Here is a 26971-nt window from a genome sequence, read left to right as displayed (position 1 = left end):
ATTAAAAATATTTTTAAATTAAAAAACAATTTATAATTGTTATATAATTCTTAAAACAAAAATAAAAGGTCAAGAGCCCTAATTCCCCCAATTCACATCCATCACTCTTCAGAAGTGAAAAAACCTTAATCATCCATTCACACCCATCCTTTAGAAGAAGTGCAAAATCCTTAATCTTCCATTCACACTCATTGTTACACCTGTTCACCACAATCCAAATTGTTCAAGTGTGTGTATCGTCCAAATCATTCTTGTGAAGGCGTGTTTAAGAGTTTTTGTAATTTTACGAAGATGACGAACTCAGGAACTCAAAAGGAGAGAAACGAAGGGGTAAAATAATGTGTAAGGTATATATCTTTCTCCTTGTGGTCCCAATAGTTTATTTTTGTTTATGTATAGTTGTGGCCCATGTTGTTAGTTTATGTTAGTTTGATTCCATTTTGTCAATTTTTTCTCTGACAAACTAAGACTAATAAGATTAGGTTAAAAATACATCATAGGGGAAAATTAGTTGAGACACCTCTTAAGTGGTATGCAAATAGGGAAGTTATTGAGATGAGTTAGAGTTGGGATGTCGATTATATGTCATACATAAAATTAGAGGATATGATTAAGAGTGAGGGTTATGTAAATATAGAGTGCTTGTGGTATTGGAACCCTGCATTCAACTCTTCTCGTGGTCTTAGACCCTTAAACAATGGTCATGATGTATTGCAACTTTCAAAAGATGTTGTAGGCGATGATGTAATATATGTGTATGTGGAGCATATTGTGGGAATTCCTGAGATTGTTGATGATAGTGAATTAGATGTTAACATTGAGGATGATGGTGAAGATGATGTACAATGCACTTCTTTTAAAGTGCAAACGGCGTTGCTGAAGATGATACTACTGATCCTAATGATGTTGTTGAAGATGTTACTAATGATCCTAATGTTATTATTGAAGTGCAATTGCTGAAGATTGGTACTAATGATCCTAATGATGTTGGGACCACATTTGCTCCTTCAAATATTATGTATCCAATCAATGGACCACAATTGTGGCCTGTAGATGATCAAAATACAGTGGCACCACCATTGATGAGGAAAGCCATAGGTTGGCCAAAACAACAGAGGAACAAGACATATGATGAACCTAGAAATCCTCACATACTACCAATGAAATTTTCAACCGTCACATATGCAAAATATGATGCTATGAGACATAATAAAAGGAGTTGTAAAGGCAAAAAGGCAATTGATAGGGCAATTCCAAAATATAGTAATAAGCCAAAGAAAGCTAAGAAAATGAAGGATGGAAAGGAAACCAAAAAGTTCAAAGAAAAGTAAATTGAAATTGCTCAAAGTTCACAAGCTCCTCAACCTACTCAAGAATAGTGACTTTGATTTTATGGATTACTTAAGTAGTATATGACTTATTTTGGTTGTATTGTATGGTTGTATTTATGACTTAAGTAGTTTTTTATTGTAGTTTACGACTTAAGTAGTTTCATTTTGACTTGAGTTTGATTTTAGTTGTTTGAATATTAATGTTCAAACAAGGTTAAAGTTAAGTATTTTGGCTGTTACATGCCTTGTGTTAGAGTTTTGTTTAATACCTTGTGTAAACTGCAGTCCAGATTATCGGTCCAAATTATGCATAATGCAGTAAAAGTTACAGGTGCAAATTATACACAATATGCAGTATGCAATAAGAATTGCAGGTCCAAATTATGAACAAATGCAACAACTTAAACAATATGTAGTATGCAGTAAAAATTATAGGTCCAAATTATGTACAAATGCAAACAACTTGAACAATATGCATTATGCAGTAAAAATGACAGGTCTAAATTATGAGCAATAACAACAACTTGAACAATAGCAGTATGCAGTAAGAATTACAGGTCCAAATTATGAGCAATACCAATAACTTGAACAATATCATTAATTTAATTCAAAATGTATTGCAATCCTCAATGCTAACTTAATCACCTTACACATTTAAATCAAATAACATAGAAACACACCTAAAACCTAATGATCTAATGTCCCAACAAATGCAAACAATATAACAAACAACAACATCCAATTTATCTTCAACTGTTTCTTCAACATCTTCACTTTCATCTTCAATTCTTCCTCTTTTACTTTGTATGATTTAACCATCATTTTCTCTTCTTTAAGTTCTTTAATAATGTAGAGATTAATTATTTTTTCCTATGATTCATCTCCTCGTCCAACCAAACAAAAGCATCACTGGAGATGAAGATGACTAAATGTTGAACCATATCCAGAGTATTAACCTTGAATCTGTAAACATAAATGGAGAAACTTATACATACCCTATACATTTCACATCCATAGAAATGACGATATCGGTTCACATCCGTCCATGTAGTCATCAATAGAGCATCCAAATCACACTTGCATACATACCTCAAACGATTTGAAGATCTGCTTCCATGGTTAAAAACAGACTGCTGCGACATGTTCAATTGAAACGACGACCTGAGATTTGAACGATTTTGATTTTGACCTAGAGAAGATGATGAAACACGATTTTGATTTTGACCTAGAGGAGTGAAGCAGACACGCATACGATGGAGGAGTGAAGAAGATGAAGCATAATTTAGATTTTCTGTTTTAAATATTTTATAACAATTATAAATTGTTTTTTTTAATTTAAAAAATGTTTTTAATGTTTTCTTAATTAAAATATCTATTTGAAAATTAAAATATTAGTAATTGATGACATGAATCCAAATAAAACATGTCATCTCATAAATAAGCACATAAATAAAATTGGATAGGAGACCACACAAATTCAAATGTCATCAAAATTAAGGAACCAAAATAATTGTTTTGTAATAAATGAGTCAATTATTTAAAAAATCTAAATTAGAGGATCAAAAATATATCAATAAACAAAAAAAAATCCAAGAAGCACAACTAATACTCGATCCTTAATACAAAGTAAAAATCCACACCTCTGCAATTAAGAAGTCTCTTATACGTGGATGCTTTTAATTGATATGATACTCCTACCTAAGACTTTTATTGAGGAGTACTCAATTTAATTTCTTTTATTAAATTATATCTTCTATTAGATGTGACAACAAATCAATACATGTTCAATATATTTTGATATCAAATTTTTTCTCTTTTCTATTATGCATGAATAAATAAATTATGTTGACCCAAATAAAATAATAATTATATACACATTAGTTATTATATAATTATATGCCAGAATGGTCAAACTTCGTAAACGTTACGAATTGCAAAACTCCTTATAATGTCATAGAAATTTATTCGCGTGATCCACCTTATTTATTCTCTCTTCACATTTTTAAATTTAAAAAAAGCATGGCTAGGAGAAATTTATTTTAAATGACATTCATAATAAAAGAAAAAAAAAACAAGTTACAAACTTCCATTATATTAGATAAGAGATAATTCTAGAGCACCCAAAGCACCATACCAACCACAAGAATCGAATAAAATATAGCAAATACAACCTATACAAAAACAACAAAAGAAAATGCAAAGAGACACATCAGATAAGTTGAGCCAAAAGTCTAGATCGTCGGAGCAGCCACAAACAAATTATAATATAATATACTTGCATGTGACTTTAGCTGTAGTTAAAATTAAAATAGTAATTTTTTCTTAATGACAAAATAACTTGTTCATAAACACTCGAACAATGGGTGATTAAGACAAATAATAAAACAATTGTTATAAAAGCACAAGTTTTGTTGGCATCCAAGTATGAACGGATAAGTTCATATTCACGTTGTTTTAAGATTTTTTTTATATATATATATATATATATATATATATATATATATATATATATATATATATATATATATATATATATATATATATATATATATATATATATTAGGGTCTTCAAAGTCAAATCAATTCAATAGAAAATCATAAATTTAACAAAATTAAATTGAAATCGTAAAAAATCGCATTTGGTTCAGATGTGTTTAGACCATTTTTTACAAAATCGTGCGGTTTGTATTTTGCAAACCAAACAAAACCGCATTATGTTACGATCCAAATTTCACTTATCCCGCATCCAACTCAAAACTAAAACCTATTATGCCTTAACCTTATAATTACAAACGATTTTATCTTACTCACACTTAGAGTTTCAGTTTCAACCTTCTCAAATCTCTCTTAGTAGTAACACGCATTCTTCTCATTTTCTTTGTCGTTTATGTTTCGTCTCTTTTACTCTAATCTCTACAGATATATGTATGACTCAATAATTTTTTTTTGTAAAAATTGAATCAACCGAACCAACCCAAACCGCATTAGTTTGGTTTGATTTTATTTCTAAAAGTCAACCAAACCAAACCGAACCGCATGCTTTTTTCTCTTGCGATTTAGATGAAGTTTATCGTCAAAACTGCTCAAACCATACCGCGAACACTCTTAACATATATCTCAGAGTCTTTTAATACTCGATCTCTATTTCTATAAGTTTTCTTTTAATTATTATTTTTTTACTTTTTACGTATATTAAAAAATTAATAATTATTATTACATTCTAAATAATAAATTTTATTTTATCTATAATAACTATTCATTATCTCAATTTTTTCTCTCTTCATTATAAATATTAAAAATAATTTTGACAAAGTTATAATTAATATTACTTAAAAATTGATAACAACAATTATAAAAATATATTTTTTTTATTTAAAAAAACAACATTTAAAAAAGAACAAGGAATAACATTTAATTTATTAACAATTATAATGCTTTTCATACTCCTCAACAAATTCACTATTGATTTATAAATAAAAAGATATTTTTAAGTCAAAAAAATTCTATTCAGACTCCTCAACAAATTCACTATTGATTTATAAAAAATACATTTTTTAGTCAAGAAAAGTCTATTCCCTTTCACATTTTTGACATTTGTTAATGACTTAGAGGAAGTAATTACTTCGAATATTTTAGTCCCAAATACTATAATTACATAATACCCTTATTGTTTATATTTAAAATATGAGGGAGTAGGAGTATATAATAACTAATAAGCTTCTCTTTCTCTCCATACATCCTCTTGTTTTGGAAAAGAAAAGATGGCAAGTTTGAACATGGAATACTATCTTCCAATAATAGTTATGGTGATCATACAGTTTATATATTCTGGTATGACTCTTGGGACAAGAATTGCCCTTTTGGAGGGTATGAGTCCAAGGGTATTTGTGGTATATCGTCATGCTTTTGCAACTATTTTTCTTGCTCCTATTGCTTATTTATCATCAAGGTAACTATTACTACTCTCATTTTTTGTTATTATTGTTTCTTAATTACTCTATTTTTCCATCTTATCTTATGTGTCTTAATCTATTGTTTCTTTCTTCTTCTTTTTTTACAGGAGAAACTCTGTCTCCTGCTCCTTAAATTTAAAGAGTTTTTCCTGGATATTCTTGAATTCATTGATTGGGTTTGTTTCCATTTCCTAGTAATATAAATGCATATTTTATTATATTTTTTTGGAAGAGCAAAACGATATTATAAAACAAAACAGGCAAACTTAGATCTCTTCTTCTACCTGTCTCTCGGCAAACAGTAAGTAGTTAATCATTTTAAACTTTGAAAAAAATAATAGTCTTTCTTGTAAAGTATTGATAAAACAAGTATTAGAGACTAACTAAAAAAGGCCAGACACATACTTCCATCTTTTTACTTATTTTTTTTAATAAATTAATCTTCTGAGTTTTTTAATAAATGTTTCCTTTTAGCTTATAGAAATGTAAAGTTTATAAAAAACTGATATTTAAGCTTTTATATATATATATATATATAAGCGTAAATTAATTAATTATGATTATATAACATTACTATTTAATTTGTCTAGTGAAGAAAAAATATAAGTTGAAATGTTAAAATAATTTATAAAACTAAATTAATTAAAGAGATAAAAAAATTTAGAGACAAGAAAAGACATCACAAGATGTCAAAACTTTCTAAATCTAGTATAAGTAATCTCTAACCACTAACGATGAGTGCCGTCTCAAATTTTTGTAAGATTCTTTTAGGATGGGTTCTATGTAATCATAATTTAATCTTATATATGTTATAAAGATCTATTTAACTATAGTTTAATATTAATAAATTTAAAGTTATGTGTGGTAGCTCCCACTCTAAACAATACTATTATTTATTTAGGTGACTTAATATGCATATTTTAAAGTTTTTTTTAGTCTTGTGCACATTATTTCTCTATATTTTTTTTATCAACCACGAAGAAACTTCTATGATTTTTTTTTTAAAAGTAAAAGAAATTATATTAAAGAAGAGAACTAGCACAAGGGATGCTACAATTGAAAATGCGATTGTCTCCATTACTTTTCATAAGTTTTTAAATTTGAATGTCGACCTGGCAAACTTCTTTTGAATCAAAATTTGTTTGACGTGTTTTAGAAGTTACACAACATTTAATGAATTCACATGTCTTCATGAATGTGGATAATGTGTTAGAATGTATAATTAATTAAACTCATTATTTTACATTCTGTTTGATGTTGCAGCATTACATTGTATCAAAATCTATATTTTGAGGGACTTTATCTATCTTCATCATCAATTGCAAGTGCCATGATCAATCTTATTCCAGGAGTTACATTTATAATAGCAGCATTTGTAGGGTAATTAATAACTAATTTAACTTATATTTGTTAATCAATCAAAATTCAGACCAATATGTTTTAATTAATTTGGAATTGAATATGTTACAGAATGGAGAAAGTAAATATTAGAAGTTTGAGAACTATAGCCAAAATTATGGGAACATTGATATGTATTTGTGGAGCTTTGTCTATAGTATTGTTGAAGGGTCCGAAACTATTAAATGCAAAAATCATACCTTCAAAATCAATCATGGCTGGAACTGATGAGGATTGGTTGCTAGGATGTGTTTTTCTTTTGGGAGGTAGTGTTGCCTGGTCAGCTTGGCTCGTTTTGCAGGTACTTAATTTCATTACGATCAAAGTTTTAAATAAGATATTGCGACATGGATAGTAGTAGTTGTCGCGGTGTAAATTAATCATAATTTATTCTTTATCAAAAAACAGTAATAACATATAAGTATTGGTACCTTTAAATACCGTTTTTCCGTGTCTGTTTTTACGATAACAAACAGTTTTTTATAATCTTAATAACCATTAGTATGATATATAACTATTAATCTATAAACATGTAAAATTTGACCCTTATATCTTTTTCAGGTTCCAGTTTACAAAAGTCATCCTAATTATTTATCACTCTCATCTTGGACGTGTTTAATTTCAACATTACAATCAGCAGTAGTGACAGTATTCTTGGAGCCAGACCTTAATGCATGGAAGATGAATTCTCTACTTCAATTTGGTTCCACTTTATATGCCGTAAGTGGATAATTTTTCATGATGATACAACAATATTTATACATATAAATTAATACATCACTAATCCTAGCCAAGCTTTTAAATAACTGTCCCGGTCACATTACATGTATTGTGAACTGATTTTAATCATTGCGGTATGAATTAACCATAATATTCTATTTATCACAAAAACAAGAAATAACGGTACTATCAATATTAACACCTTCAGATACCATTTTGTCATAGCCGTTTTCACGTCAACAAACATTTTTAAAAGCTTGATCTTAGTTAATTTGTAATAAATACATTTTGTAGGGAATTATGGGATCAGCGGTTATGTTTTGCCTTCAAGCATGGTGCATAACACAGAGAGGACCTCTTTTCTCTGCAATGTTTAGTCCTCTTGTGACAGTGATTGTGACTGTATTGGCTGCTTTGGTACTTCATGAGGAAATATATATTGGAAGGTAGTGATATTTAATTAAGTTATGATAATGAAGATTAATTCTATAAATACATATTTAATTATTAATCTAATTAAATGATGTTAATAAATATTTTTTGTGTCAGCTTGATAGGTGCAATTGGAGTCATTATTGGATTGTATATTGTGCTTTGGGGTAAAGCTGGAGATGTAGTTGATGTCAAAGAGAACATAGATCCAAAATCTATGGCTAATGAATCTGATGGAAAAGAAAACTATAAAATTGATTTGGAAGAACCTCTTTTACATGATGAATCTACTTCACATTATTGATGAAATAGTGTTGAGTTAAAATTCAAGAATGTGACAGTAGTTTTATTTTTTACATTGATTGTTTAATATAGATGTTTTCTTTATTGTGATTTCTGAATAGAATTATCAATATTGTATTGTTTGATGACTTGTATTTATAGAAATAATATCCAAAATTTTGTAAGAATAGATGATTGTTTTTCAAAACAAGTAAACAATAAATGGCACAATTAAAACAATGCATTATTAAAGTTGGATAAAGCATAGTTTTTGTTAGTTACAAGGTAAAAGAAGAATAAGAAAAATAGAAGACTACAATTTAAAAAAAAAGTCAACAATGTTGTTCACAAAGATGTGGTTACATCAATGTAGAGGTGAAGTATGTCCCAAAAGGTCAAGACAAGAAAAAATGTCGAATTTGACCATGAAATTATCATTTTGATTTACTTCTATAAGAGTGTAGAAAATTTTGAATTGTGCATTTTTGTGCTGAGCAGATTTTTATTTTGGGTTCAGATTTGAAGGTCGCTCTAAAGTGTGTTTGGAAAATTTTGCACCATCAAATATTCAGGTGTTTGTGTGGAGGCTTCTCTTAAATCGGCTGCAAATCAGAGATGAGCTTGTTAAGCGAGGGGTTATTTCAAACGATCATAGCCTTGTTTGTCCGTTATGTCTAGGACTTGAAGAATCCCAATATCATCTTTTTCTTGATTGTATCGTAGTGTCTCAGGTGTGGTCCTTTATCTGATTGAATTGGGGTGAATAATTTTAATTCTTATCTTGATATTTCTGACCATCTGCTGTTGTTTGATTCATTATTAAGAGGGAGGATTAAGAGAAATTGTAGGGTCCTTATTTATTAGCGGTGGTGAGAGCTGTTTGGTTAATTAAGAATGATATGTTGTTTAATGGTGACATGAAAGGGTCCCGAGAGATTGTTCTTGTCACAAACTTTCTAGCTTGAGACTGATTTATTGCTAGATCGAAGAGTCAGTTACATAGTGCTAAATCTGCTTGGTTGATCAATTCTATAGGAATTCTTGGTTTGTTTTTCCTTCAGGTTTTCTGAGGTAACTTTGGTTATGCTTTACCTTTTGTATTCGGGTTGAGTACCCCTAGTACTCGCTTTAATACAATCACTTTACTTATCAAAAAATTGTCTGTTTTTTAAATAACATATTCTTAATGTCATAAATCAACATAACATATCTATAATGAGTCTCACATATGCTAACACTAACACTATTGTGAAAAAAAATTAATTCAAGTGTGTGTAACCAATTAAAAACAGGGTGTAATCAATTATCACCTTTCCAGCAGCAAAAATCACTATTACAAATAATACATTTCATGACGTAACTTTCATCTAAACTATTGAAAAATCAAAGTCAAATGACCTGAAACGCGCCCGTTTTTTTAAAACATAATCTTTTATCTCGATTTTCCCAAAAATAGACATAAAAAGTTGCTCTGGGTTTGAGCTTCGATTACCAGCGCTTGCAATTTTATGTTTTATTTAGAACTAAAAAGACGCCTTAATTTTTGATAGTTTTCACATCAGATATGTTCCCTCGGTTTTTAATAAAACCGAGATAAAAATTCTCTTAACAATTTTTTATTTCTTTAGATTTAATGTTAAATCTCACTCACGTTTTGCGCCCTAGCTAGCGAACGACACCGAAACACTATTCTTCTCCAGCGAACAAAACTAAAGCACCATTATTCTTCAAGGAGGAATTAAGCTCAAACCTTAAACCAACATTTTTATTTGAGTCTCTCATCATATTTACGGTATGTATAAATTTTCCATTACTGTTGTTATTGTTGTTGTTGTTTCCATTGTTGTTGTTGTTGTTGTTGTTGGTATTATGGTCGTCATTGATGTTGTTGCCTCGTTATTATTGTTGTTATTATGGCTTTTGAGACTTATACAGTTCATTTTTGTTGGTTGTGTATTATTTTTATTTTATTTTCAGAAGTTGTATGTGATTATGGATCCTAGTTGGATGAAAGTCAATAGATTAAGTAAAGATTATGAGAATGAAGTTATTCACTTTCTTGAATTCGCGAAAAAAGACCTTCCTAACGATAATGGGATTTTTTGGTATCATTGTAAAATTTGCCGAAATATGCAAAAACATCTAAGTGTTGTTATATTCAATCATTTAGGTTGTGATGGAGTTAAAAATTACACGAAATGAATATGACATAGTGAAGTGACAAAAAAAGACCTATGTCACATATAGTTGAAGATGATGATGAATTTATGAATGATACTCTATAAGATATGATTTGGGATATTGGAGTAGATGCTTTCAAGAAAGCTAATGTGATAGATACTTTGCAAATAGACATGGAAGAGTCGTTGTATCCGGGATGCAAAAGTTTTACAAGATTGTCAGTTGTGTTAAGACTATTTAATCTTAAGGCAAGAGATGGGTGGAAGAATAAAAGTTTCGTTGAATTGCTTGAATTGTTTAAAGAAATGCTTCCAGAAGGTAACACATTGTCGAACCGTAGTTATGAGTTCAAGAAGATATTATGTCCAATGGGTTTGGACTATGTCAAATTACATGCATGTCATAATGATTGCATATTAAATAGGAAAGAGTATGAAAACTTGAAGAAGTGACCGAGATATTGGGGAGTTACGCTACGAGCAAAAGTAAAATGGTGTTGGAGACGATGACAATGTAACTAGAAAGGGTGTTCCTTCCAAGGTGATGTGGTACCTACCGATAATTCAAAGGTTCAAGAGATTGTTTGCTAATGTAAATGACGTAATGAATACTAGATGGAATGCAAATGAAAGAGTGCGTGATGAATTTTTTCCCATGTAGTTGATTCATTGTAATGGAAGAAAATTGATTCCTCGTTTCCATATTTTTCCCTTAAACCAAGGAATCTTAGGCTTGGACTTTCTACTGACAGAATGAACCTTTTTCGTAATTTGATTACTAACCATACGTCATGTCCTATTCTTCTCATAATTTACAACCTATCTCCATGGTTGTGCTTGAAGCACAACTATATGATGTTTACCAATGATGATTTCGGGTTAAAAACAACCAGGAAATGACATAGATGTTTATTTAACACCATTGATTGAAGATTTAAGATTTTTGTGGGAGGAAGGTGTTGATGTTGATAATGTGTATCAAGTGATAACTTTAAGTTGTGTGCTATGCTGTTTTGTATAATCAATGACTTTTCTGCATACACTTTGTTTGAGTACATCGTCCAGGGACATAAAAAGTGTAATATATGTGAATTTGGTACATGCCACCACTAATTAGAAAATGGAAAAAGACTGTTTATCTGGACATCAATTTTTTTTTAAGGCCAAATCATGTATACTGTAAATTGAGAAAGGATTTTCATAGGGAGAAGGAGTTTGATATGGCTCCAAAGCTCCTAATTGGGAAGGAAGTTTATAAAAGACAACAAGACATTGATGTTGTCTTTTGAAAGAAACAAAAAGGACCCGTGGAGAAAAATATTTGGAAAAAGAGGTTGGCGTTCTTTGATATTCCATATTGGTCTAGTCTTGATGTAAGAGATTGTCTTGATGTGATGCATGTGGAGAAAATATATGCAATAGTTTGATTGAAACACTTCTCGACATCAAAGGCAAGACAAAAGGTACTAAGAAATCGCGTGAAGATATGATGGTGATGGGTATACGACAAAAGTTAGCCCCAAAAGAAATAAGAAATAGAACATATTTGCCCCAAGCTTGTCAAACTCTGTATCAAAAAGAAAAAAAAAGTTTTTGCGAATGTTTGCAGGGTATCAAAGTTCCCCAAGGATACTCATCAAATGTAAAGACACTTGTGTCAATGATAGATCTCAAATTAGTTAGTTTAAAATCTCATGATTGTCATGTCTAGATGCAATAACTTCTATTAATGGCTATTTGTGACATTCTATTAAAAATATAAGGGTAACTATAACCAGTTTGTGTTTATTCTTCAATGTTATATATAGTAAAGTTATTGATCCTGGAAATTTAGACGAGTTGGAACATGAGGCTGCAATTATCTTGTGCCAATTAGAGATGTTTTTCCCTCCATCATTCTTTGACATTATGATTCACTTAGTTATTCATCTAGTAAGTGAGATTAGAAATTATGGTCCATTTTATTTACGGTGGATGTATCCGGTAGAGCCATACATGGAGATCTTTAAAGGGTATACAAAGAATCATCATTGTCCGGAGGCATCGATTGTTGAACAATGCATCATAGAAGAAGTTATTGAGTTTTGTACAAACTATTTATCAAAAGCAAACTCTATTGGAATTCCTAAGTCTCTTCATGATGGAAGATATGATGGTAGGTGTACTCATGGTTTAAACGTTAAGACGTTTGGCTAAGATGTAGTTCTTAAAACACATTTCTATATATGAATAATATGCATGAAGTTAAACCTTACTTGACCGCTCACAAAACTCTTATAAAGAAAAACTATTCTCGGGTAAATGAGAGATGGTTGTTGACAGATCATAACAAAAATTTCATAACTTGGTCTAATGAAAGTGTTTCTAAAGAGAGTAGTGCATCTGAGTGTTAACTGGAGATTTCGACAAATAGCTGAAGTTCTTTGGAAGTGTTACGTTTTGGAGAATAAATAAAAATGGTTGTGTCGAAGCTATTTGTTGAATTCTTTTCTTGGATGAACAAATCTTTATTGTCGAAGCCTGAGACTTAGAATATTTTTGGATCTCCACAAAGCTCTCTTCGACGTAGGCGTTTTTACAGAGTCGAAGCTTCAAGCGGGAAAGATTTAAAATTTAAACGAAGCAGTTTCGTCAGGCCAACACGTGGAAACATCTGAGACATGCAACGTTTGAAAATGTCGAAAGTGGCAGTCATCTATGTAGAGGCCGTTAGGGTCGAATTGTTATAAATTGGGGTCTTAGTTTTAGATTTCAAGGGGTGTTCAAACAGGTATACAGAAATTCACAAAAATACTCAAAGTACCAGAGCGAGAGAAAAGAGTTTTATGCTGAAAATGTATGTATGAAGAACACCATAATTTCGTTCATCTATTTCATACAAGTTATTTAAATTAAAATTATTCACTGTCTTTTCTTCTGTCGAATTGCCCTTATTTTCAGTATTTTTATCATCATTTTTACCTTTGCATTTACATTTCGCCAAGTTTCCATTTCCAGCAATTTCTCAAAACTTGAAACATTTACTTCAAGTCACTTATCTTCGTCTCTTCCAAGTATTTTCGTTATCTTTAAAAACCTTTTCCTACAAAGTTATCGCCATTTACTCTTTGTTCAAAAAGTCATAAAGTTCGTTAGAATTATTGTCAAAACATTGTTCGCTGTTCATAAACCAGAAACAAACTTAACCATGAGTCAAATCACCGTAATAATAGTTCTTGAGACACATGTCCTAGGATCAATCTAGTCAATCCTGTAAGTTACCAAAAATCTATAATATTGGAAGACTAGCGGTTGTTTATCAGAAATCACCGGTAAACACACACACATTTTAGTTTCCAACTAATGAATGTACCACAACGTTAGAAGATATGTACTTGTTATTGGGGTTGCCTATCGAGGATAAGGCGGTAAATGAGAAAATCAACTATGTGAATTCAATTTGCATGGAACTCTTGTGTACTGACTTGTTGATGATAACTCGAGATGTCAAGGTATACTCCTTTCATGCCTTAAGCCATATTACAACAGCTTACAATTTGATAAAAATTCTACCGCAGACGCTCGAATAATAAAAACTTGGTGTTATATTATGCTTTTAATTAGTTTATTTTTATTTCTCGAAGATAGTGGTTCTAGTATGGATGTTATATATTTACCTTTATTAAGACATGTAGATAGAATAAGAAGTTATAGTTAGGGGTCCGCTTGTTTGGCTTATCTTTATAGCTCTTTGTGTAAAAATGTATTAGAAGTAATTCATATTTATTAGTTTTACTATTTTCTTAGCCCCTAAGTTTGTTAGAGGGTATTTTAGTATTTTATTATATTCTAGTAACCCTAGTTTTAGCTTATAAATAGGGTGACAATCATTGTAACTTTTAATCCTTTTTGTAGCCGTCATTCTCTTAATAGAATATTCATCTTTTATTCTACCTTTGCACCAACAATTGGTATCTAGAGCTCCGGTTCGGATTCATTGGGAAACACGGGAAACACGAGTGAACGTGAGGTCTTGTGTGTTTGATTTTGATTCTTAGATTCGTGTTGAATCTTGAACAAAATCTGATCAGAATTTTTAATTCTGTGGGTTGGGAAACACTGTGTGAGAAATTTGAGTGTACTGTGTAAGGTAGAAAGATGAACGGAAACGGCAACATGAACACCAAACTTCCAGTATTTGACGGTAAAAACTGGAATCGTTGGATGATCCAAATGCGTGTACTGTTCGGTGCTCAAGATGTTCTAGATCTTGTCACTGGTGGTTATGTTCAGGTAGCAGCAGATGCGACGGACGAACAGAAAAACGCGCAGAAGGAAGTAAGGAAGAAGGATCAGAAAGCATTGTTCTTCATTCATCAATGTGTTGATGTAAATGTGTTTGAGAAGATTGCAGATTCAACGACAGCAAAAGCTGCGTGGGACACACTGGTTAGATGTTATGGTGGTGACGCATCAGTGAAGAAGGTGAAGCTTCAGTCCTTGAGAAAGCAATATGAGAATCTCAACATGAAGAATAATGAGAAAGTTTCTGAATACATCTCCAGAGTGATTCTGATCACTAATGAGATGAAAGCGTGTGGAGAAACTCTTTCTGAAGAAACAATCATTGAGAAGGTATTGAGATCCCTTACCTCTCAATTTGATTACATTGTGGTAGCAATAGAACATTCCAAAGATCTGAGCACCATGAGAATTGAAGAGCTGCAGAGCAGTCTAGAAGCGCAAGAGTTGCGTTTGACTGAGAGAACTTCTGAAAGGGAAGTAGAGCAGCAGACTCTGAACGCAACTTCTGATAGGAGGTATCAGAAGCAGTCAGAAGCCAGGAGAAGATCTGATGGTGGTCAGAAGTCAGAAAGCTCAACCTCTGATAGACAAAAGAATGCTCAGAAGGGAAAAGAGAAGTATGACAAGAAGAAAATCCAATGTTACTGCTGTAAGAAGTTTGGGCACTTTGCTAGAGACTGTTGGTCAAACAAGGAGAGAAAATCAGAAGAAGCAAATATAGCCAGAAGTTCTGATGACGAATCTGTGCTATTGATGGCCTCTGAATCTGATAATATGGATCTGATAGACTGGTGGTATATGGACACTGGCTGTTCAAATCATCTTACTGGAAACAAGAAATGGCTGGTTGACTTTGACTCTGAAAAGAGGACAAAGATCAGATGTGCTGATGACAAATATCTTAATGCAGAAGGTATGGGAAATGTCAGAGTGACTCTGAACAATGGGAAAACAGCATTGATTCAGAACGTGTGGTATGTACCTGGCATCAGAAGCAATCTGATGAGTGTGGGACAATTAATTGAGAAAGGTTTTTCAGTTACCATGAAGGACAATCTTCTGAAGCTGTATGACTGCAATCAGAAGTTGATTATGGAGTCAGAACAGGGAAGGAATAGAACATTCAAGGTGAATGTCAGAACTGCAGACTCAGAATGTCTTAGTGCAACAAGTGCTGAGAAGGAGAGTGAGCTGTGGCACAGAAGATTTGGTCATTTGAATTTCAGAAGCTTAAAACATTTGAATTCAAAGAAGTTGGTACATGGAATTCCTGCAATTAAGAAGCCTGAAAAGTCATGCAAAGTTTGCATGGAAGGAAAACAACCACGATTGCCATTTGCGTCAAAAACTGCTCCAAGAGCAAAACATGCCTTGGGAGTTGTACATTCTGATGTGTGTGGTCCATTTCCAGTAGCATCGATTGGAGGGAATAAATACTGTGTTATTTGTTGATGAATTCACAAGAATGACATGGGTATCCCTTATTAAGTTTAAACACGAGGTGTTTGATGAATTCAAGAAGTTCAGAATGAAGGCTGAGAATCAGAGTGGTCAGAAGTTGAAGATTCTTAGAACTGACGGTGGAGGTGAGTATAACTCCAAAGAGTTCCAGAAGTTCTGTGAGGAGAATGGAATTGAGCATGAGGTTACTGCTCCTTATACCCCTCAACACAATGGTCTTGCTGAAAGAAGAAACCGCACTTTGCTTGATATGGTGAGAAGCATGCTAAAGGAGAAGAAGCTTCCTCAGAAGCTCTGGGGAGAAGCTGTTGCCACCGCAACGTATGTACTCAACCGATGTCCTACGAAGAAGTTGAAGGAAATAGTTCCAATACAGAAGTGGACTGGAGATAAGCAAAGTGTTAGTCATCTGAAGGTGTTTGGTTCTGTTTGCTATAAACATGTTCCAGAAGCCAGAAGACAGAAGCTGGATGATAGAAGCAAAGTGATGATTCTGATAGGGTACCACAGTACAGGTGCATACAAGCTTTATTGTCCAGAAACCAATAAAATTGAATTCAGCAGAGATGTGATTGTGAAGGAATCAGAAGTTTGGAATTGGGATAAGTCTCAATCTGATTCTGATATTAGAACTTCTGAAGAAAAGTCAGAGTTAAGAATTTCTGAGGTTGGAGTAAACTCTGACGTTGATTCTGACTCTGATGTTCCAAACTCTGATGTTCCAGACTCTGATGATCCAGACTCTGATGTTCCAGACTCTGATGATCCAGACTCTGATGATCCAGACTCTGATGATCCAGACTCTGATGACCCAGACTCTGATGGTAATCCAGATTCTGGTGGCAATTCAGACTCTGGAAATATGCCAGACCCTGAAGATGGTCAAAGTTCTGGAGGAAGTCAACCATCTGAAGCTAGAAACTCTGAAGCTCAAGACTCTGAACAAGTTCAGAGACCACAAAGAATCAGAAATATCCCCAGAAGATATGCAGAATTTGACATGCTGCAAGACACTGAAGTAGACTCTGAAGGAGAAGTTATTCAGTGTGCCATGTTAGTAGACTCTAAACTCATAAGTACAGAAGAGGCTCTTAAGCAGAAGCTCTGGCTGAAGGCCATGAAAGAAGAACTTGATGCTATAGAGAGGAACAAGACTTGGAAGCTGACAGAACTTCCAAAAGACAAGAAAGCCATCAGCGTCAGATGGGTTTTCAAGCAGAAGTTAAAGCCAGATGGTTCAATTGGCAAACATAAAGCAAGGTTGGTAGCCAGAGGATTTCTACAGAAACCTGGGCTGGATTACTCTGAAGTGTTTGCACCTGTAGCAAGACATGAAACAATCAGAATGGTGATTGCAATAGCTGCTAACAGGAATTGGCCTCTGATGCATTTAGATGTAAAATCTGCATTTCTGAACGGTCCATTAGAAGAAGAAGTTTACGTGTCACAACCTCCTGGATTTGTGAAAAAGAATCAGGAAGGGATGGTGTACAGATTATACAAAGCTCTATATGGATTGAAACAAGCGCCCAGAGCTTGGAATAAGAAGATTGATTCTTTTTTCAAGAAGCAAGGCTTTCAGAAATGTGAGATGGAGTACGGTGTCTATGTTCAGCATACTTCTGAAGGAAATATGACTCTGGTATGCTTATATGTTGATGATATACTGCTGACTGGAAGTTCTGAACAGGAGATAGCTAAGTTCAAGAAAGTTCTGATGAATGAATTCGAAATGACTGATTTAGGCAAAATGACATACTTTCTAGGGATGAAGTTCAGATACTCTGAGAAAGGTATTATTTTGCATCAGCTCAAGTATGAATTAGAACTTCTGAAGAGATTTGAATTAGAGAATTGTAAGATTGCTGTCACACCTTCTGATACAAATCAGAAGCTGGATTGGTTCTCTGAGGACGCTACAACCTTCAAACAGTTAGTTGGTTCTCTGAGGTATTTGTGCAATACCAGACCTGATATTTGCTATTCAGTTGGGATGGTTAGTAGGTTCATGAGTAAACCTAAGTGGTCCCATTACCAAGCTGCAGTCAGGATTCTGAGGTATATCAAGGGAACTCTGAAGTATGGAGTATTATTTCCTTCTGGAAGAAAGGATGAGTCAGAACTTCTGAGTTATTCAGATTCTGATTGGTGTGGAGACAGAGTTGACAGAAGAAGTACGTCTGGGTACTTATTCAAATTTCTGGGAGGTCCCATTTCTTGGTGTTCCAAGAAGCAACCTGTTGTGGCGTTGTCAACTTGTGAAGCTGAATACATTGCAGGTGCTGTTACTGCATGCCAAGCTGTGTGGATTCTGAATCTATTGCAGGATCTGAAGATTAAAGTAAACAAACCTCTGAAGCTGATGATTGACAACAAGTCTGCAATCAATCTTGCCAGAAACCCAGTGTTGCATGGGAGAAGCAAGCACATTGAGACCAAGTATCATTTTCTGAGACATCAAGTTCAGAGGGGAGTGTTAGAAGTTGTACACTGCAACACTCAGAAACAGTTGGCAGATGTTCTGACGAAAGCTATCAAGACTGATCAATTCCTCAGATTAAGGGATGGAATTGGTGTTACAAGTTTTGATGGAATATGAATTAAGGGATGGTATTAGAAGTAATTCATATTTATTAGTTTTACTATTTTCTTAGCCCCTAAGTTTGTTAGAGGGTATTTTAGTATTTTATTATATTCTAGTAACCCTAGTTTTAGCTTATAAATAGGGTGACAATCATTGTAACTTTTAATCCTTTTTGTAGCCGTCATTCTCTTAATAGAATATTCATCTTTTATTCTACCTTTGCACCAACAAAATGCACACAAAGACACATTTACATTTTTTGGATGCGCTATTTTTCTCAAAGCATGGGGTTGGTTCAGACTACCGTCCCTAGCGTCCGTCAACCACAACCCGTTCACATTCTCGTACGCACAAAGTTCTTAACAATTAACGATATTTACTTACTTTACCGATTATTATCTCTAAATAATATATTTATTTTTTTGGTGTTGGTTCGTGGTATGAGTTACAACAAATGTCCTAGACACTGTATTACCCAATATCGCAATCTCTTTGACCACCTTTGACCAACAAATGTATTGTCATTAACCGAATTAATTCGTAATTTTTCACATTTCAGTTCATTTGACGTCCATATCTAAACTTGGATCATGACTATGAAATCAACGAACAAGATGCAGCCGTTTGGATTGCATGCACACTGATCATAAGGTTCACCACTATGGAGATGCGCCATAGTTACCGTGTTAAATTGCAATTTGGTACACTTCAACACATTCTAGATCCACTGAGAAACCTCAGAGAATGACATCTGCGAAGAGTTAATGACCAATGAAACTTTAACCCTTGGCAAAGCTCCGCTAGATCTGAGTGTCGAAAATGGAAGCACCGATAAGACCATATCTTAATTGACGCTGTGATGCCAACCGAAGAAAAACCAACTCGTAATTATATGACTTAGTACAGGTTTGTTGGATCTGAGTTCTTCGCCGAGGATATGTACCTATACGATCCACGCCAGGTAACTTACACACAAGAAGGTTCAACATCTAACCCCCGACAACATTGTCAGACCGATTACTCACAACCCTACCCATTAGAACTATCGGTCATAAACAGACAAACCTACGACCTTAACATGTCAAACACACAACCATAATACCAAGAGCATATCCCGTACCACCACCAACAAGAAGATCATCATCAAGACACCTAACATCGCTCTGCACCTAACACATCACCCTACCATAACCGCCTTAGCCAAAACACTCATCAATCATTTAACACCAATCATCCTCCCCCTCTTATAGACAAGAATGCAAAACATCACAAAACCAAAATATTCAACAACCACATGACTACCGAACACCACAATAACCATTTCATTCTTTCCTCGACTTATCGTTCACACCAATATTGCCCTTCAATCATCCTGGTCGTCCTTCAATAACTTAAACACAACCTAACTACTCTGACATGGGTCACAAACTCAACTATGGCGGTAGCGCTTTATTGCATACACAAGACTACGCAGATTTGTCTGAATATCTTAGAGAATCTCCTGTGGGTGGTGGTGATGTTCCTAGATCCTCAAATCCTCAAACACTTGGGATAAGTCATCAACATGGGTTAAAGCCACGCGTTTGGGTAACTAGGGGATGTGGTATCGGAGGTCGGTTGACATTAGTATTTTTGGTATTCTTATGTGAACGCAACCTAATATTAATATTACTATTTCCGATTTCAGCTTTTATATAACATGTCAATTATTAATAAAAAAAAATTTATATAATACACATTGGTGTCAATTTAATTGGCGATTGCATTTAAAAATAACACATCGACGTCAATTGAATTCACAATAGTAGGTGTAGAAACCAATTCAATTAGCATCACCTCTTTAACTTATAGAGCAGTCGCCAATTTGTCTGCCACCAATTTTTTAAAGTGAGTTATTTTGATTTTTTTTAATAAAATCTTAGTTATTTTGTTAACAAATTCTCAATATTAGTTAAAAAAAATTATGGTAATTTAAGTGATAGGGATTCCGTAGAACGACGATGGATACGTTTCATTTCTTTTGTCTTTGAACTATTATCAAAAGAGCTATGTTATTTTAACACTCTTGTTTTTATTCACGGTAGATTTTAACAATGGAAATAGTTGTTGTACAAATTTCAAGACAACATAAATTATTTAAAAAATAGAACATCTGCATTGTATTGGATGTAAACAGATACGGTGTTGGTGTTAAAAAAAAGTATAAACTTATCATTTCCGTTTTCGAAAAGACTTTGCTTTCCCAATCTATCCCCACATTAAAAAGATACTACTGCGTCCTTTTGAACCCGATCGCTAAAATCTACACATTGATTCTTACTGACATATAGAGATTGAGATCCCTATTTACAAGTGTCATGTAATCCATCGTGCAATTTAATGCAATGGAAACAATTGATGCAATAATGCATAAGAACGCTTTTTTCAAGTCTATATATATACTATATATAGGGGGCACAAAATGACCACTACTTTAAATGACTCAATCAAAGGGTTAGTTGGGGGGTTGAAAAATGGAGCAATATAATTGCTATACGAAAGGTGCATCGTCAATTCAATGTCTCATTTGGAAATTATTAGTAGAAAATTGGAATTGATGGAGATTGGGAAACGAAGGATGTAGTGATGATGTTAACAGACACTGCATGAGATGAGATGAGATGAGGGTCCCTTGTCCATACAACTCGACAGTACAAGTGTTGAATAATGTTTTATTGGCATGACCTAGCTCACCAGTATGCCAGCCAGGAGCAATCAATTTTATTAGTTGTCATTGTCATAAAATCTTTGTGTTATTCTTCTTATAACTATTTTATTTGGTGTTGTTATCACACATGAATGACTTTTTTTATCAAACAAAACAATGTATTGATTGATTGATATTGTTTGACCCTACACCGATATGAGTTTGGTTATGGAGTTGTCTTTTTTGTTTGCAATTTGGGCCTTTACATGAGCTAGTATATTTTCAAGCCAAGCCCCATCCTCATTACTAGAAGCATGTTTAGCTATTTGATATGCCGCTTCATTGTTTGTTATACTAATATATTGAACCCAAACTCTCCGGAAAAAAGTTCATCTTCCTTTTCATCTGGTTGCAAATCAAACCCCAATTTGTTTTGGGCATATGAATTCATAGCTTGAACAATGATATTCTTGTTAAGTTCAAAGATGATGTCGAAAAAGCAACACTCAATCGCTAAGGTTAACGGTTGCTTCATAGCTATAACTTCACTCAAAATGGGATCACACCCCCAACTACTTATTGAGCACTAATAGCAATAAACTCGAATGAAATACGATAAAAATCTCCTCAAAACAACATAAGTATCACATAAAAGAGAGTATCACATCTAACTCTCCATTTAACATAATCAAAATAAAAAGACATTGTTCGTCCCACCCAGTGTTACAGATCATAACACATAATCCTAAAGATGCAAACGAAAATAAAAGAAGAACAAACTCCCACCACCCCCACTCTAAGCAGCTACCCGGTTACCTGTTTGTCTGTACTCTGAAAAGGAGCAAAACCACAACCACAACAACAAATGGGTGAGAAATCAAATTAATAAAGTAAGTGGTACATACCACAAGGTAGAGTATCAACACATATACATATTCTACAATAATTGCATCACAACGTCCCACGAACACATTCTCCCGCCAAACCTTAACAATTACACACAAATCAACATTATGCATACGACTCATTTATGCAATTCAACTCAACTATACAACTCAATGCATATGCATGTGGTACCATATCAAGGTTCCTTAGCGAACCGGATTTACCCTACTTGAACCCTAAATCCACCCTACTCGAATTCGTGACAAGTCATCAATCCGCTCTGCTTGGATTGCAACTTGTCTCTTTCATCAATAACAACGACATCATGAATGCATGTAAAAACACGTAAATGCAACAACAATATAATGTTTAAAGTCCCTTTTCGACAATAAACAAAGCATGCATTGACCCAACAATAAAAGTGCTCCCTACAAGAACAATTATTCACCAATCACATCAACAACATCAATATTATCCTCAACATCATAACACAACAACATCATAATCATCACCAACGTCATACACAACAATATCATAATCATCATCGACATCATACACAACAACATCATAATCATCATCGACATTATAACAACATCATCAACTATCATGCTCACACAAAAGTGCATACTTATCACAACTTACAATATCATCAATATTCAACAGTTACATTGTTAACCAATTATAATTAATATTCTCAAACATCATAACATCATTACAAGATAACATCAAATACTGACATTAATCAATAATTCTATGTGTTAGCTCTTTAACGCTTCGAACGAAACTCGATTTGGACTTTCGGAGCCAAAGTTATGGCCAAACCTATTTCGACTGAAAAGTACGAACAACGGCTCTCATGCTGAACGCGCTCCTCTGGGCCGAGCGCGATCGTGATGGACATAATGCATAATTTTCTACATTTTTCATCGTTGGAGACCTTCTGGACCTCCGATTTTGGTTCTGTAAAAACCCAAACGCTCAGAAAATTACAACTTATACAATGCCCCAATTATCTCGAGATAATTCACAATTTTAACACAACTAAAACATCAAATCATTAATTTTCAGGTTATGCCTAAAACCTTTTAAATTGCAACAATGGTGGAAAAAACCTCAAGTATCAAAACAGAAAAATAAGTCATGAATAGTGCATGAAATTCATCAATAATTATAGAAAATTATCATCACATATCACATATAATTATAATTCATCCATATCACACACCCTATTGGAGGTTAAGGACTTATCTACCTATTCTTCATGCATAAACCCTTATTTAAAGTTATTCTCCCCTTATCTTGTGATTCCAGCAAAAGCAAGTAATCTCTATGATCTCCTCTCTCAAAGCTATAGCTCTGCTCTTGTTCTTCTATTTTCCCTAGCTCTTTATCTTTTCTTGCTTCTTTACCTCTTTTTACTTTTTGTATGTACCGATAAAACTCTTTCCTCTTAACTCTCTTTTTAAAATAAAATCTTAATTCTCTCATTAGGACATTCCTACCTTACCCTCACCTTTTTTCCTTAATTCCCACCTTATCCTCAACATCTCTACAAACTCCTATTTTACATTTATCTCATTATTTTATTTAAATAATTTAATTAAAATACTCTTTATTCTAATTATCAAGATTCTAAATAATTTCTAAATAGTTTATATCAACTCCAACAAGTCACAACTTATTCTCTGCACCTCTATCTATATAAAATACACCCCCGCCCTCTTATTTATCTACTTACACAAAATAATTAAATAAGACACATATAAATCACAATAATTCTAAAGATGCAAATGAAAATAAAAGAAGAACAGACTCACGCCATCCTCCACTTTAAACAGCTACTCAATTACCTGCTTGTCTATACTCTAAAGAGGAACACATACCACAACCACAACAACAAAGGCACGAGAAATCACATTAATAAAGTAAAAGGTACATACTACAAGATAGATTATCAACACATGTACATATTCTACAACAATTGCATCATAACGTCTCACTAATATATTTGCCCGCCAAACCTCAACAATCACACACAACTCAACATTATGCATACGACTCATTTATGCAATGCAACTCAACTACGCAACTCAATGCATATGCATGTGGTACCATATCATCAAAATGTTCCTTAGAGAAATAGATTCACCCTACTCGTACTCTGAATCTACCCTGCTCAGATTTGGGACAAGTCACCAATCCACCCTTCTCGGATTGCAACTTACCTCTTTCATCAACAACAATGACATCATGAATGCATGTCAAAACACATCAATGCAACAAAAAAATAATGTTTAAAGTCTCATTCCGACAATAAACTAAGCATGCATTGACCCAACAATAATAGTCCTCCCTACTCGAACTACCGCTACTACAAATAATACATTTTATGACGAAACTTTCACCTCGCTCAATAAAAAACTGAGGTGTAAATCCTAGACACGTCACATTTTGATTTATTTTTTTAAAAAAATACCATATACTCTCTCAGTTAAGTTGGAAACCGAGGGATAAAGTATTTAGAAAACACACATTTGAATTCCAGTAACTACATTTTAACACATTTTAATTTTTTTTAAAATTTTTTTTATTTTTTTTTATGATATATTACCTCGGTTTTGTTGAAAACTGAGGGATAAAATATTTAGAGGACATGTCTCCGAATCCTATCAACTATATTTTATCACCTTTTAATTTTTAAAATTTTATTTATGACTTATTACCTCGGTTTTGCTAGAAATCGATGAGTAGAGTATTTAGAGGACACGTCTTCGAATCCCAACAACTACATTTAATCACCTCTTAATTTTTTAATTATTTTTATGACCTATTACTTCGGTTTTGCTGAAAATTAAAGGGTGGAGTAGCGTATTTTTTATTTTTTATGTTTTTATTTATGACCAATTTGATGAAAAAATTAAGTAGCGAATTATTTCCATATATTTATAAAGTAACAACTGTCAAGACATTGTCAAATCATCAATCCACATGAAACATTAGTAATCCGCGTGAAACTATTACTAGTCAATCAAAACGTGAATGTTACAACTATCCATCTTAGATGCAAAATGCTGAAATTTAAACTTAGCAAATTGAAAACAATGATAATGAAAGCGAAAGTAGGAAAATGTTCCATGGTTAGTTTCTTAACATAATTTTTTCTCTAATAATTCTTCTTAAATTTTTTTAATGTTAGTTAGGAAAACATGAAAGTAACTTATTAATATTAGTTGTAATTGTATCAAGTAAAATGTTTAATATTGTTGTTGTTGTTGTTGAAATTTAGTATTTAACAATTCTATTGATTTTATTTGTTTGTTTGTTATTGTTGTTGTTGTTATTATTGTTATTATTGTTGTTGTTTTGGTGTTGTTGTTGTTATTATTGTTTTTGTTGTTGATAATTAATGTTTAAGGATTCTATTGATTTTGTTTTTATTGTTGTTATTGGTGTTGTTGTTGTTGTTGATGATGATGATTTAGATTTTTTCAATAAATTTGACGCTTTGCAGATTAAAACGAAAAAAAAAGGTTAAAAATTAAATTTTGTGGATAGAACTTTACCTCTCGGTTATTGTTAAAAATTGAGTAAAAAGTACGGCAGTTTTGAAAATCCAAAAATGCAGTTATTTGGGGATCGAACTCATGACTAGTGCCGCTTTACCCTTGGTTATTAAAAAACTGAGGGATAAAGTGACAAGTTTTCATGTCGCCTTTCGTTACCTCGCCTATGTAACCGAGGTTATATCCCCTTCACGTTCGAGGTGAAATGAGATTATTTGTAGTTATGTATTATTCACCAATCACATTAACAACATCAATATTATCCTCAACATCATAACACAAAACCATCTTAATCATCATCAACATCATACCTAACAGCATCATAATCATCATCGACATCATACACAACAACATCATAATCATCGTCAACATCATACACAACAACATCATAATAATCATCGACATCATAACAACATCATCAATTATCATGCTCACACAACAACACATATTTATCACAACTTATAACATAATTAATATTCAACATTTGCATTGTTAACCAATTATAATTAATATTCTCAAACATCATAACATCATTACAAGATAATATCAAATAGTGACATTAATCAATATTTCTATGTGTTAGCTCTCTAACGCTTCGAACGATACTCAATTTGGACTTTCGGAGCCAAGGTTATGACCAAAATGATTTTGACCGAAAAACACGAACAATGAGTCATGCACTGAGCGCGTCCTCTGGGCTGAGCGCGGTCGATACACACAGAATGCGGAATTTTCTGCATTTTTCATCGTTAGAGGCCTTCTGGACCTCCGATTTTGGTTCCGTAAAAACCCAAACGCTCAGAAAATTACAACCTATGTAATTCCCTAATTATCTCGAGTTAATTCACAATTTTAACATAATTAAAACATCAAATCATTAATTTAAGATTATGCCTAAAACCTTCGAAATTGCAACAATGGTGAAAAACACACCAAGTATAAAAGCAGAAAAAATAGTCATGGATAATGCATGATATTCATAAATAGTTATAGAAAATTATCATCACACATCACATATAATCATAATTCATCCATATCATACACCCTATTGGAGGTTAAAGACTCCTCCACCCTACCCCTCATGCATAAGCCCTTATTGAAGGTTATTATCCCCCTTACCTTGTGATTCTAAGCAAGCATTCTCTATGGTATTCTCTCCCAAAGTTCTAGCTCTCCTCTTGTTCTTCTCTTTACCCTAGCTTTATTTCTTCT

The 26971-nt window shown here is 33.0% G+C and overlaps 1 protein-coding gene across 2 annotated transcripts; it reads left to right on the top strand.

Annotated features, from left to right (window-relative positions):
• The first annotated feature begins 5020 nt into the window (after positions 1-5020).
• Positions 5021-8306, top strand: LOC127076766 (WAT1-related protein At4g30420). Of its 2 annotated transcripts, XM_051018540.1 has the most exons (7): positions 5021-5280; positions 5392-5460; positions 6548-6664; positions 6755-6983; positions 7244-7402; positions 7697-7848; positions 7952-8306. In XM_051018540.1, the coding sequence occupies exons 1-7, from the start codon at positions 5093-5095 to the stop codon at positions 8136-8138; spliced, it is 1101 nt and encodes a 366-aa protein (XP_050874497.1). In that variant the 5' UTR covers positions 5021-5092; the 3' UTR covers positions 8139-8306. The 2 variants fall into 2 exon arrangements, with proteins under 2 accessions (XP_050874497.1, XP_050874498.1); XM_051018541.1 differs by lacking the exons at positions 5021-5280; positions 5392-5460 and adding an exon at positions 5467-5585.
• The last annotated feature ends 18665 nt before the right edge of the window (positions 8307-26971 follow it).

The sequence above is a fragment of the Lathyrus oleraceus genome, chromosome 4 (assembly GCF_024323335.1).
Source record: "Lathyrus oleraceus cultivar Zhongwan6 chromosome 4, CAAS_Psat_ZW6_1.0, whole genome shotgun sequence".
Taxonomy (NCBI): domain Eukaryota; kingdom Viridiplantae; phylum Streptophyta; class Magnoliopsida; order Fabales; family Fabaceae; genus Lathyrus; species Lathyrus oleraceus.
This window is presented reverse-complemented; position numbering and strand designations above follow the sequence as displayed.

Bases quoted from the DNA above. Each gene is read 5' to 3' on its own strand.
- LOC127076766 (XM_051018540.1), top strand. From the start codon at position 5,093: ATGGCAAGTTTGAACATGGAATACTATCTTCCAATAATAGTTATGGTG. The intron at 6,665-6,754 runs GTAATTAATAAC...AATATGTTACAG, and splicing joins ATAATAGCAGCATTTGTAGG to AATGGAGAAAGTAAATATTA. The intron at 6,984-7,243 runs GTACTTAATTTC...TATCTTTTTCAG, and splicing joins CAGCTTGGCTCGTTTTGCAG to GTTCCAGTTTACAAAAGTCA.